We start from the raw sequence: 14408 nt of genomic DNA, 5'->3' as shown, positions 1-14408 counted from the left end.
TGCTTTTTGTGTCCTAAGAAATATTTCTATAAATACTCTTAGGCCTTGCTGGTGGAAATACAGAATAGTATAACTCCTACAGAGCAAAATCCAATAATATATAGAAAAATTACATGCACATTTATCCTTTGTCTCAGCAATTTTACTTCTTAGAATCTGTTTCAAAGATATTCTATCAAAGTACCAAATCCCATATACACAAGGCTATTGTTTCAAGGCATTATTCATAACAGCATAAGACTGGATATAAAACCAATATGTATCGGGGGACCAGTTGAACAAACTATTGTACATCCACACAATGGAATACTGTACAAAAACAAGAAGGAAGAAGAGCTCTATACATTAATATGGAATTACTTCTAGGATATATTGTTAAGTGCACAAAAGTTGTAGAACAGTATTTATAATAAGTTACCTTTATGAAGGAGAAGGTATAACTAATGAATTTTATATATGTGTGTATGTTTGTATGTGTGTGTGTGCTTATTTGCTTATATTTTTTAAAAAAGAAACAATGGAACCATAAGCCAAACTTAATAAGAAATATTATTAATGGGGAAGGAAGGGAATGGGATGAAGGGAACAGAGATGGAAGTGACACATCTGTGAAGGTACTGTATGACAGTTTTCACTTTTGATCCATGTAAATGTTTTGCATAATTTAAAATTTTAATTACAGAAGGACATAGGGCTGGGGGATGTAGCTCCAAGTAGAGTGCTTGCTTAGTGAGCAAAAGGCGAGGCCCTGAGTTCAGTCCCCAGTACCACACACACAAAAAGTGGGGAAGGAGATAAATTCATAAAATTCAAAAACAACTTCAAGCAAATAAACCTGATGATAAAGTTGTAACATAACTACACAGAGAAACAATTACTTCAAATGACTTTAATACCTGTATATCCCCAATAAGGTTTAATTTAAAGGCAGAGTAACTGAAAAGAAATATAAAACCGTATTCAGTAGCTTTATTGTTGATAGTGCTATTAGTACTGTATTTGAAATTCTAAAATTCTATAAGTGTATTGTTGTAGGTAGACATTAATAAATAATTTTGTTATTATTAGAATCCAGTGTCTTAAGCATACAAGATACATGTCTAAAATCAAAAAGTTTAAGTAAAAACCTTGTAATCTTAAATCTGAATTAGAATTACTTATATGAACTTGTGATCTATTTTTTTTTAATGTGTTAATTTTGCCCACTAAGTAGGGCTGGAAACAACAACTCAATACCGATGAACACAGGTAGTAACATATCCTGGTTTCTAAATACCACTTCTCACTGAAAGGAACCAGGGGTCAAGTATTTCAGGTTTAGGTTAAGAAATGTGTGAGATAAGCCTGGGCTGTCTTGCTGTGCCAGAAAATCAAGGCAATACAGGAGCTTATTTGGAAGGACACATCTATCTATAAAAGATTCTTGAATAAAATACTGAACATGAACTTCATCAAATATTTAGATCAGCACTGTTCATTACAATGCTCTGTAATTATGTAAATTGACTTTGTCTATTCTGTCTGGTATGGTATACATTAGCCACATGTAGCTATTGAACATTTGAAACTTGCTAAGTTTCACTGAGTAATTCATACTAAAAACTTAAACAGACATATGTGGCCAGTGGGTATTTATTATATAGCATACCTTTAAATTTAACTGCCCAGAAATAGAGAAGCTTGAGGAACAAGTGAATACTATCAGGAAACAATTCATCCTATTCATTTGTGCATAGAACAAATAATATTTCTCTACTAAATCAATGAAAGGACTAGAAAATAAGTTAGAGGGGTGGAAAGGAAGGGGAACTGTTTTAGAATGAAAGAGATTTAAGAGTTGTAACATCCAAAGACTGATTTAGATCCTGAATTAAATAACCAAGTACAAAAAAAAATCTTTGAAATAATGAAGGCAATTCATATATGAATTCAGTATTTAATGATAATAAGGAACTGTATCAATTTGGTTAAGTGTGATAGTGCCATACTCATTGTATTTTTCAAACATCCTTATCAATGAGAGGTGCATATACTTGTATGATCCTGAGAGTCCTAGGTGCCTCATTTACCTGGCCATCATTCTGGCCTTGCTTGAGATGCACTATAATAAGATAGTTATATACCATTGTCATTTGTCACAGGTTGTAAAGACTTTCCCAGCAGAATTGCTAATTGGAGATCCATGATTTAATTTTTATTTGTTAAACATTGTGCTGGTAGGCTTTGTAGAACTTCCCTATCTCTTTGTCTTGATCCAGATGAACCCCCAAAGAAGAACAAAGGTGATCCCATGAACAACCTGGAAAGTTTTTACCAAGAGATGATAATGAAAAAACGTCTTGAAGAGTTCCAACTTATAAGAGGTGAACCCTTTGCTTCCCACTCACTGGTCTCAGCCACATCAGTGGGTGATAGTGACACAGCTGAGAACCCGTCACTACTCCAGGACAAGGGAAAACAGGCAGCACAGGGTAAAGGTCCCAGTCTCCATGTGACAAAAGTTATTGATTTTTCACCTGAGCAATGTTGGACTGGGCCTAAGAAGCTGACGCAGCCAATAGAATTTGTCCCAGAAGATGAGATCCAGAGAAATCGTTTGTCAGAGGAAGAGATCCGAAAAATTCCTATGTTTTCTTCATATAATCCAGGGGAACCAAACAAGGTATAGGCCAAACCAAGGAAAACAACATGGGTTGTTTTCATTTTTTATTTACCTCTACCAAAAATAATATTTTAAAGTTAGCTTTGATTATACCAAAGATCATGACATAGGCATAGTGATTGTGTTTATCCTTAACTTTGACTATTCGTTCTCTGCATAGTATATAAGTAGCATATTCCCATGATGTTCTTTGTGCTTGTCTTAGGTCCTAAATTACCCTTAAAATTTTAACAAAATCTTGATGACATGCTAGTTCTACCTATTAGAAGCCCTTAATTGAAGGAAAAATAACTTCTAATTTCCTAGACTAGCAATAATCAATTATTATTCATAGGACCACCATAACTGGTAGCCATGATGCTTCTGGAATTAGTCAATAATAATTGACCAACTGGTTGTAAGTAGAGTTAACTATTGGTTACCATGTGAGTTTTCAGTTCATAATGTTCTACCTGACTTTCATGTGACATTACTTAAGTTTCTGTAAGCAAAGACGCAAAATGAAAACATGAGTCCTCTGAGCTTTGAGAAATTGACAACAAATTAACATGTATTATCCTTGTTTTATAGATCAAATCATTATTTCATGTGCATAATATATGTAACATCTGAAATGGGAAACTCATTACCATGTTATGCAATAAGGCAACATAAGCTCTTAAAGAATTATTATACTGTGTCTAATTTAAATACAAAACAAAATAATAATGCCAGTTTCTGACTGTCCCTGAATTTAAAAAAAAAAAGCACTATAGATGAGGGACGTTAATTATTTTCCTCTGTGTGACTGATTTCTAATATTTTTTTCTATTTGTTTTTTCTATTTGTTCAAGGGTAGCTTGATTTTTATTTAGTTTACCAAAGGTTATATAAAATACTATAGCAAGCCCCTGTGTACCTAGTAGCCATATTTATCAAATCTTAATAGTTTCTGTATTTTGTTAATCAAAAAAACTGTAAAGCATTATAGATACACCTGAAGTCTTCCATGTATCCCTTACCAATCCCATTTGCCTTTCCAGATAATTACTATCCTGAATGTGCTATTCCATTTCTATGAACATTTTTAGGCCTTTGTAATGTATCTATATATAGATGGTTCCTGATTTATGATGGCTCAACTTATGATTTTTGACTTTATGATTGTGTGAAAGCAATTGGCATTCTGTAGAAACTGTACTCTGAATTTTGAATTTTGTTTTTTCCTCTAATCTAATGATATGTAGTATAGTACACTCTTGTGATGCTGGGCAGCCACAGTAAGCCATAACCCAGTCAGCCATGCAGTCATGAAGGGTAGCAACTGATACTCTACAGTGAACTATTTTGCTAAGTTATAATGTGCCACATTATAACTTAATGCATTTCTAAATTAAGATATTTTTAACTTACAATGGGTTTATTGGTACATAACCCCATTGTAAGTCAAGGAACATCTATATTCATAAACAACATAGTTTTCTGTATTACATAGATGAAGTCATACACTATATAGTTTTATATAACTTGCTTTTTTGACTCAATATATGCAAAGTTTTAAAAATTTATTTCTAATGATACAAAGACTTATTTAGTATTACATTGTAGAAATATTCTATAATTCGTTTATCCATTTTCCTGAACATTTGTCCTTTCCATTAGTTTACTATTACAGATAATTCTGTAATAAACATTGTGTATTTCTCATTGTACATATGCAAGAGTTTATGACAGTGTTTTTCAACTTAGATTACAATTAGTAGGTCACAATCAGTTTCTTTTTTAAAAATCAAGTGAAAGAGAATAGAAAATATCAAAGTATGTTTCATACAGTTAGAGTAATTGCTCTTTCTTAAAGCTTTTATTTTATTGTGTGTACATGTGCTTTAGAGAGAGAGAGAGAGAGAGAGTGAGAGGAAGCAAGAGGGGGAGAGAGGTGTGTGGGCCACAATGTAAAATCTAATTCTTCCTGTAGATCTCAGTCAAAAAAGTTGGAAAAGTGTCACTCTTTTGCAGTGGTTCTTACATTGTTAGTGTTCATCAGAATCACCTGAGGGACTTAATAAAACAGATTGCTGGACTTCACCCCCAGAATTTTTTACTCAATAGATCTAGAGTAGGGCATGAAAATTTGTATTTTCAGCAAGTTCCCAGGAGATACTGATGCTGCAGATCTGAGAGTGACATTTTAAGAGTTACTGTTCTACATTTGTTACCTAGGAGTGGAATTACTATGATATGGGATATGCATATCTTCAAGCAGGATTTCAGATTCCCCTTCACATCTTTGCAAAGACTTTATAGCATTAGACTTTTAATTTTGCTGGTCTAGTTGGTTTGAAATGATATCTCATTATTTTAATTTGCAAGTTCCTGGTTTCCAGTGAATTTATACTTTTATTCATATATTAGACCTTCATCAACACTCTGAATTAGCTTTTCCATTCCTTTGCCCATCATTTGTTCATTTTTCTATATTTATTTATAGGGATTATTTAAAACTTCTAGACATGAATGATTGCTTTAGGAAATGTCTTCTCCAAGTAGGTAGCTTACCTTTACCACATTGTTTCTGATATCTTTTGTTGACTTTCATTTTAATGTTATCTAATTATTGTTATTTTTGGATGATTTGTGCTTTTCGGAGTCATTTTAAGGAAACCCTTCTCTACAAATCAATAAGAAACACACAACCCTATTAAAAATGGGTAGAACATATAAACAGGCAATTCACAGGGGCAAAAATTGAATGGCCAATAAATTTAAGAAATCTCATTAGTAATCAAGAAAATGCAAAATAAAAACCCAATGACGGTTTGTGGTTGTAGCTTGTGGTAGAGCACTTGCCTAGTGTGCATGAGGCACTGGGTTCGATCCTCAGAACCACATAAAAAAATAAAATAAAGGTATGAAAAACAATATATACCATTCAATACCTAGAACATTGGCATACATTTAAAGGCATGACAATGCCAACTGTTAGTGAATATGTGGAATAAGAATTCTGAAATACCATTGAGGGAATATAAATGTGTATACCCGCTTTTAAGAACACCGTGACAGGATGTCAGAATACACTCTACTTTTGTGTATACTTAAAAAGAACAACAACAAAAAGAACACCATGACAATATCTAGTAAAACTGAAGATGCTCCAGCACCATCAGTCAGCAGTTATGCATCTAGGCATCTATCCTGGGAAAAATCTTGCACATGCACATTAGATTTCACAAGGATATTTATAGTATCATTTGCAAACAGTACACATGCTCATCGTTAGGAGAATGGATTAAGCATGGTATATTCATAAAATGAATACAATATAATAGAGAGTTAATAAAATAGAATTACAGACATCAACATTGATGAAACCCACAAATATAGTTTTGAATAAAAAATGTTGCAGACTCTTCCTTTCAGGTTCAACATCTCAAGTGCTTGGAAGTCATTACTCCTATCTTACAAGAAGAAATAGCTTAATGAACTAAAAATCAATGAATTTTTCTGGGCACATCAGATAATCAGTCACAGGGCAAACTACAACCCTGAAATCTGGAAAGATAGATAATTATAGGAAATCACATCCCAAATCTGCTTATAGGAATAGAAGACACTGGAGCCATAAACTGATAGGAACAGATAGCAATAACTGACAAATTGGTGGAGGTAGAATATAGAGTAGTGTAGGAGTGATAAACCCCTGTCAGTTGAAATCTAAACTGACCCCCGCATCTTAATGACTTTTACTTCCAGTGGCTCTACAGGCTCTAAACAGATTAATAAAATTTGGCTCAGTTCTTATTACTTGATAATTCACATCTGGCTATAGCCCCACCCCACCCTATTAGAAAACATGCTCAAAAAAAAAAAAAAAAACAGACTTGAGGAGATAAAACAAGGATGAGAACCAAACTCAAGATGTGACACAAGTTTTTGAATTAGCAGATATAAAATGTAAATATCTATGATTAGTATAGTAAGGAGTCTACTAGTAAAATGAGAGAGCATGCAAGAGCAGATGGCTAATGTAAGTACAGAGGTAGAAACTCAAAGAATCAAAAGGGGATGCTAGAAATAAAACACTGCAACTGAAATGAAGAACTATTTGAAAGACTCATGAATAAGTTGAGTAAGTTGGAAATGAGAAAGGAAATAAACAGAAAGCTTAAAGACATGGCAGTAGAAACTTCCCAAGCTGAAATACAAAGAAAATGAATAGAACAAATGGAACAGAATAGCTTAGAACTATGGGACAATTCCAAAAGGAATAACATATACCTTATTGAAATACCAAAAGAAGAAGAGAAAAAGGAGGAGAAAATTTTGGAGTAGTAATGGCTGAAAATTTTCTGAAACTAATGACAGACAACAAACCACACATCCAGGAAGTTGGAAAACATTAGGCAGGATAAATATAAAAAAAAAAACACTCCTAAGCATAACTTGTTCAAACTACAGAAAACCAAAGACAGAAAAAGTTTTAAACCAGCCAGAGAAAATAAAATTTTTACCTATATAGGAACAAAGATTAGAATTTCATAAGACTGCTCATCAGGTAAGAAGTATTAGTATTGAGGAGGGAAAAACTCACCCACCTAGAATTCTTTATCCAGAAAAATGATCCTTCAAAAATGAAGGAAGGGGCTGGGGTTGTTATTCAGTGGTAGAATGCTTGCCTATCATGTGTGAGACACTGGGTTTGATCCTCATCACAACATAAAAATAAATAAAATAAAAATATTATGTCTATCTACAATTATTTTTTTTTAAAGTGAAGGAAAAATAATAAAGAATTTTTCAGACAAAGACAGGAAATTTGTCACTAAAAAAAATATTCTCCAAGGAGAAGGAAAATTATATAAATCAAAACTCAGATCTGCATAAAGAAAGAGCATAAGAGAAGGACACATGAAAGTTAAATAAAATCTTTTTATTTTCTCATTTTAAAATTAACTTTTCAAAGTAATTAAAATAATGTTTTGTATGATTATAACATATGGATGAAGTGATATGAATAACAGCAATATATATATATATATATATATATATATATATGTGTGTGTCTGTTTATTATATATACATATATATGTATATATATTGTGTTTATATATGTATATATACACACACGCATACATACATATGTATATGATCACTCACACACACAATCCCTGAAATAAGACAGTGTTATTTAAAAGTGGACTTATATTACTTGAAAATGTATGTTGCAAACTCTAAGGCAACCATTACAAAATTATAGAAGGAAGTAGGCTATGAGAGGGGTGAAAATGGAATCATAAAATCATACCCATCCTTTACATTCTTTTCCAGAAAATGGAAGCAGAAGGAATACTTCTTACTTCATTTGATGAGATACACCTTAGCTCAATACCAAAGCCAGATAAAGATATTACAATAAAGGAAAATTAGAGACAAGTATTCATCATGTGCACTAGAAGGAAATATCCTAAACAGTAAGAAAATCAAAACATTTCATTGAAATCAAAATCATAATAGAGAACCAAATCCAATAGTATATCAAAATAATTACACACTGTGATCAACTGAAATTTATTTCAGATATCCAAATAATAATCTGGATTATTATTATCTGATATGGTTCAGCACTTGAAAATCAAGTATTGTAATCTAACACATGGATAGACTTAAGAAGGAAAATCATACTCATTTGAGTTGAGGTAGAAAAAATATGTTTAAAAATTTTAGCCTCTATTTATGATGAAAAACTTGGCAATCTAGGGTAGAGGAGAATATCCTCAAGTTGATAAAGACAATCTACAATACCCTATAGCTAATATCATCATTAACAATGAGAAATTTGATGTTTTACTTTTGATCAGGAAGAAGGCAAAAATGTTTCCACTCTCCACCTCTTTTGACATTGTATAGAAAACACTAGCCAGTGAAATAAAATAAGAATTTTGAAAATGTATAGATTGGGAAAGGAAAAATAAAACTGTCTTTGCTCACAGGCAACATCTCTATTTATCTGTAGAAAATCAAACAATTGACTAAAATCCAGGACTAGTAAGTGAGTATTGGTTGGAAGACACAAGGTTTATATATAAAAGTCAATTGTTTTTCTATATAACAGAACTTAATAATTGGAATTTGAAACTAAAAACAACACTGTTTACAATAGCATCAAAAAGAAATATTTAGGTATAAATTTAACAGAATATATACATAGGATCTATATGCAGAAAAGTGTAAAACTGATAAAAATTTTAAAAGATCAAAGTAAATGCATAGGTATTTAACATTCACAGATTAAAAGACTAATATTGTTAAGATATCATTTTTCCAAATTAATCTGTAGATTCCATGTAGTCCCAACAGAATTCTGGCAAGATGTTTTGTCAATATTAACAAACTGATTCTAAGTTTCTTTTTATGAAAATACAAAGATCAAGAATATCCAACCCAATGCTGGAAAAAAGAAAAACCAAGTTGGAGGACAGACACTATCTAACTTCAAGACTTACTGTAATCATTTAATGTGGTATATGTAATTGGTGGGAAAAGATGCATAGATTACTGGAGCAAAATAGAGACCTACAAAATTAAACCCACACAAGGGCAGTGAACTGATCTTTGTCAAAGTAATTAAATGGAAAAGGTGTAGTCTTTTCAACAAATGGTGCTATAACAACTGGAAAGTCACATGCAAAAAAATGAATCTAGACACAAACTTTTCATCCTTCATGAAAATTAACTAAAAATGGGCCATAGACCTAAATGTAGAACACAATACTACAAAACTTCTAGAAGTAAACAGGATAAAATAGAAATAAATAAAACAGGAGAAAATAGTGATGTTTTGTTTGGTGATCCATTGTTAAGGTGTTGCACCAAAAGCACACTTTATAAGTAAGAAAAAAAGGTAAATTGCACCAAAAGCACACTTTATGTAAGAAAAAAAAGGTAAATTGCACCAAAAGCACACTTTATGTAAGAAAAAAAGGTAAATTGAACTTGATTCAAATTATAGACTTGTGCTACATGAAAGACACCTAAGAGAATCAAGATGTGACACACTGGATGAACATATTTGAAAAACACGTCTGATAAGTGGCTTGTATCTAAAACACAGTGAACTCCTAAAATTCAACTGTAATAAAATGAACAATTCAACTTATAAATGGGCAAAAGATAAGGACACTTCATCAAAGAAGATACATATTATGGCAAATAGACCCATGAAAAGAAACTTATCAGCATATCATCAAGAAATTGCAAAAGAATAATAAGATACCATTACACACCTACTATAATGGCTAAAATAGATAGTAAAACTAATGATACCAAATCCTGTTCATTGCTGGTGGGAATGTAAAATTGTACAATACCTTTGGATTGGCAGTTTCTTATAAAACAAATAATTGTTTTATCATATTATCCAGAACTCCTACTCATTCATCCAGTGGATTTGGAAAAAAAAAAAAAAAACACTTATATGCACAGAAAAACTGGCATGTGAATGTTCCAAGAAGCTTTATTCATAATTGCCAAAAACTGGAAGCAATCCAGATGTCCTCCAATAGGTGAATGAATACAATCACCTTTGGTACATTTGTACAATGAAATATAATTCAGCACTAAAAAGAAACATACTATCAAGACACGTAAAGACATAAAAGAACTTTAGATGCATATTAATAAGTGAAATAAACTAGCATAGAAAGACTATATATTATATGATTTCATTAAATGATATTCTGGAAAGTGTAAAACTCTAGAGGCACCAAAGTGATAACTGATTGCTGAGAGTTTAAGGAGAGAGAAGAAGGAGGGAGTAAATGAATCAAGGGAGATTTTTAGGGGAGTAAAATTATTCTGCATCATATTCTATGGAGGTAGAAAGACATGCACTTGCCAAAACCTCTAAAACTGTAGAGTATAAAGAGTAATTCTTTATTATTATTATTTTTTTAGTTGTAGATGGACACAATATCTTTATTTATTTATTTTTATGTGGTGTGAGGATCGAACCCAGTGCCTCACATGTGCAAGGCAGGCGCTCTACCACTGAGCTACAGCCCCAGCCCAATAGTGATTCTTAATGTGTACAGATATTTAAAAATTATTTTGGAGAATGAGGGAAGAAATATACTGACTGTGAGAAGAGAATCTAACTATTATTGCATATATGTGAAACGACCTTATTGAAGGCATGGGGGAATGGGTGCTGACCTAAGTATCTTTGGAAATATGTAGAGTCTGGAAAACTAAAGCCAAATGGAACTGCACATAAGCACTGTAACCTAGTTAATAAGATTGTTTCCAATCAGGGTACTGATTAGCAGTACTGATGCTGCTCTACATGCACAATTGGATGGAACAGTTAAGTAAATGGGTGGGAGCCAGGTTTTCCACTTTGAAATTTACAGATAAGTGAAGTGAGGATGTTAGGGTGATCCATGTGGTAATGATTTTATTGTTTAGGACATCAATATGAACTGTTTAGCTTAATATAGATAGAAGTAGTTATATATAGAAATATTTATATGTATATAGTGAGTAGTATACACACATATTTTTGACTATGTGAACCAAGCAAGCCCAACACAGGACCCTACAATGAGCTTTCTCAGAATTAATATTGGCTTTTAATACCATTCTCTAATAAAAGAACCAGGGATCCTTGGAGAGATGGCTGCTGCTAGTACTAATGCAGGAAGTACACAAGATGAATCTTGTGCATCTTGTAATGCCAGAAAGTAAAGAAGTACTAAAAAGAACAACAGCATAAAACCATTGTTGGGAGAACATCAAAGGAATGCAAAAGCCTACTAAAAGAATTTCCAGTTATCAAAGCTAGAACTATTTGTACAACAAACTAAATTAATGTTGTATAATAATCCAAAGTATAAAATAAATATTCATGAGTTCAAGTAATAAAAACAAGTGATTGAGGAAATAAATAAATGGAAGTGAAGAGATAAATCTCCAGATAATTTATACAAATACTTTACCACTTTACCTCTAGAAGGGGGAGCATAACTACTTATCACTTAGTTTTGAATTGCTCATAGCAACTTATTTCCAAAGAATACAATATAAAAAGTACTGTATTTTGGAGTAGTAATGGCTACTCCAGGGAAATACCAGGGAGAACTCCATCCTCTATTATTGCTTAGAAATTCTGTTTTTGTTTCCAGGTATGTTTATCTTGTCTTGGAGCCTAGCAGTATCTTTGAAATATTACACACACACACACACACACACACACACACACACACACACACACACATCAATATATATATATGTCTGTTGTGGCTACATACATACGTGAACACGTGTATATGAGTATTTATTTTTGTATATGTACAATTTTGTAGCACAGAGCATGCCTCCAAGCTAGAACTGACAGAACTACATTGACCAGAAGTCTTTTTTGTTTAATGCTCATATCAAAAGGAACAGTCTTAGTATGGATCTTTCCCAATGGGTGAGAAAATTAGAGTATGTTTTCACACACCCCTTTCTATAGTTATTTAATTTGGTGGTGCTTTGCTGATAAGTATTTGAAAGCCAATACACAAGTTCACCAGAAATTACTGAAATGAATCACAAGTCAATTATTCTATGACCTTACCTTTAAGATACAAGCATACATAAATGCTAAATGTTAACATCTAGCTCTTTGAGATTTTGAGACAAAGATTCTACTGCTTATTACCAGTATTTAATATATTTTTCATACATTTCAGTGGTTACATCATTTGTTTCCATTTTTAGCTATTTGCTTTTACTGTTCCTGTCTGAATTCTTCCTTATTCCTTCAGTCTTTAAAAAGGACATAATTAATGCTAAATATATAAAATCTTTTTTTCTCCTCCATTTTCTTTTTATTGTATTTAAAGAGTACATTGGACTTACCCTTTTAACAAATTTTAAGTGTCCAATACAGTATTGTTAATCATGAGCACAATGTCATACAGCAAATCTATGAAACATTTTTATCTTGGATTACTGAAACATTGAGCAGCAACCATTTTCCCTCCCAGACCTGCAACCAAGTTTGACTACTTTTGATATTCATATAAGTAGAATCTGTGATGAGCTTAGTTCCCTTAGCATACAGCCCTTAAGGTTTGTCTTTATTATAGAATATGACAGGGTTATCTTATTTTTAAGACTGAATAATACTCCATTGTATGTATATGCCACTTTTTCTTTATTCATTCATCAGTGGACATTGAGATTATACCCACCTCTTCTTGGCTATTGTGAATAATGCAGCAGTAAACATTAGAGTGTGTGTATCTGTTTGAGATCCTGATTTCAACTCTTTTGGATAAATCAGCAGAAATGAATTTGGATTGTATGATAGTTATATTTTTATTTTTCAGAGGAACTTCCTTATTGCTGTCCACTGCAGATGCACTATCTTATATTCCCTTCAACAGTGTGCAAGTGTTCCACTTTCTCTGTATCCTTCCCAGCACTTGCTACTTTCTGAGTTTTTTTAAAAATAATGGCCATCTCAATAGGCATAAGGTGATAACCTCATTGTAGTTTTGATTTGCATTTCTCTGGTGATTAATAATATTGAACATCTTTTCATATATCTATTAGCCACTTGATGTCTTCTTTAGAGAAATATTTGTTTAAGTATTTTGCTCATATTTTATTTGTGTTATTTGGTTTTATGCTATTGAGTTGTAGGAGTTCCTTATATATATTGGATTTTAACTCCTTATTAGATACATGTTTAGCAAATAATCTTTCCTATTTAATAGGTTACTTTTTCACTCTGTTGTTTCCTGTGCTTTGCAGAACTTTCTCTTTTTTGAAAACATTTTTAGTTATAAATGAACACAATACCTTTACATTTTTTATTTTTTTTAGTTGTAGTTGGACACAATAACTTTATTTTGTTTATTTATTTTTAGGTGGTGCTGAGGATCAAACCCATCACCTTGCGTGTGCTAGGCGAGTGCTCTACCACTGAGCCACAACCCCAGCCCGACACAATACCTTTATTTATTTTTATGTGGTGCTGAGGATCTAACCCAGTGCCTCACACGTGCTAGGAAAACACTCTACCACTGAGCTATAAACCCAGAGCTCTTTTTTAATTTTTTTAGTTGTCGATGGACCTTTACTTTTATTTATTTAGTTATTTATACACAGTGCTGAGGATCGAACCCAGTGCCTACACATGCCAGGCAAGCACTCTACTACTGAGCCACAACCCCAGCCCCTTGTAGAACTTTTAGTTTGATATAGTTCTACTTGTCTGTTTTTTCTTTTGCTTCATGTGTCATTGAAATCATTGCCAAGACCAATGTTAAGAAGTTTTTACTTTTTTTTCCCCCTAGGAATTTTATAATTTTCTGGTGTTATATTTATATATTTAATTCATTTTAATTTTATTTCTGTATATGGTATAAGGATCTAATTTTATAATTTTGCACATGACTATCTAGTTTTCTTTATATTTTGTTGAATAAACTATTTTTGGCCCAATTTATGTTCTTGGCATACTTGTTGAATATCAGTTTACTATAGATACAGAAATTTCTAGGCTCTCTATTCTGTTCCATTGAACTATGTATCTGTTTATGACATTATACTGTTTTGATTATTGTAGCTTTGTAATATGTGTTGAGATAAGAAACTATGAGGTCTCTAGATATGTTCTTTCTCAAGATTGTTTAGGCTATTTAGGATCATTTATAGTTCCATATGAGTTTTGGGATTTTTGTTTCTCTTTCTATTTAAAATGCCATTGAAATTTTGA

At 32.2% G+C, this 14408-nt stretch overlaps 1 protein-coding gene across 2 annotated transcripts in view; it reads left to right on the top strand.

The window, feature by feature from the left end:
- The window catches only part of Rbm41 (RNA binding motif protein 41), a 63683-nt gene that overhangs the window by 33354 nt on the left and 15921 nt on the right, over positions 1–14408 (top strand). For both annotated transcript variants that reach the window (XM_027932625.2, XM_027932617.2), the window contains one exon: positions 2259–2662. In XM_027932625.2, the coding sequence (XP_027788426.2) occupies positions 2259–2662 (404 nt within the window). The remainder of the gene's footprint in view (positions 1–2258; positions 2663–14408) is intronic.

The sequence above is a fragment of the Marmota flaviventris genome, chromosome X (assembly GCF_047511675.1).
Source record: "Marmota flaviventris isolate mMarFla1 chromosome X, mMarFla1.hap1, whole genome shotgun sequence".
Taxonomy (NCBI): Eukaryota; Metazoa; Chordata; class Mammalia; order Rodentia; family Sciuridae; genus Marmota; species Marmota flaviventris.
This window is presented reverse-complemented; position numbering and strand designations above follow the sequence as displayed.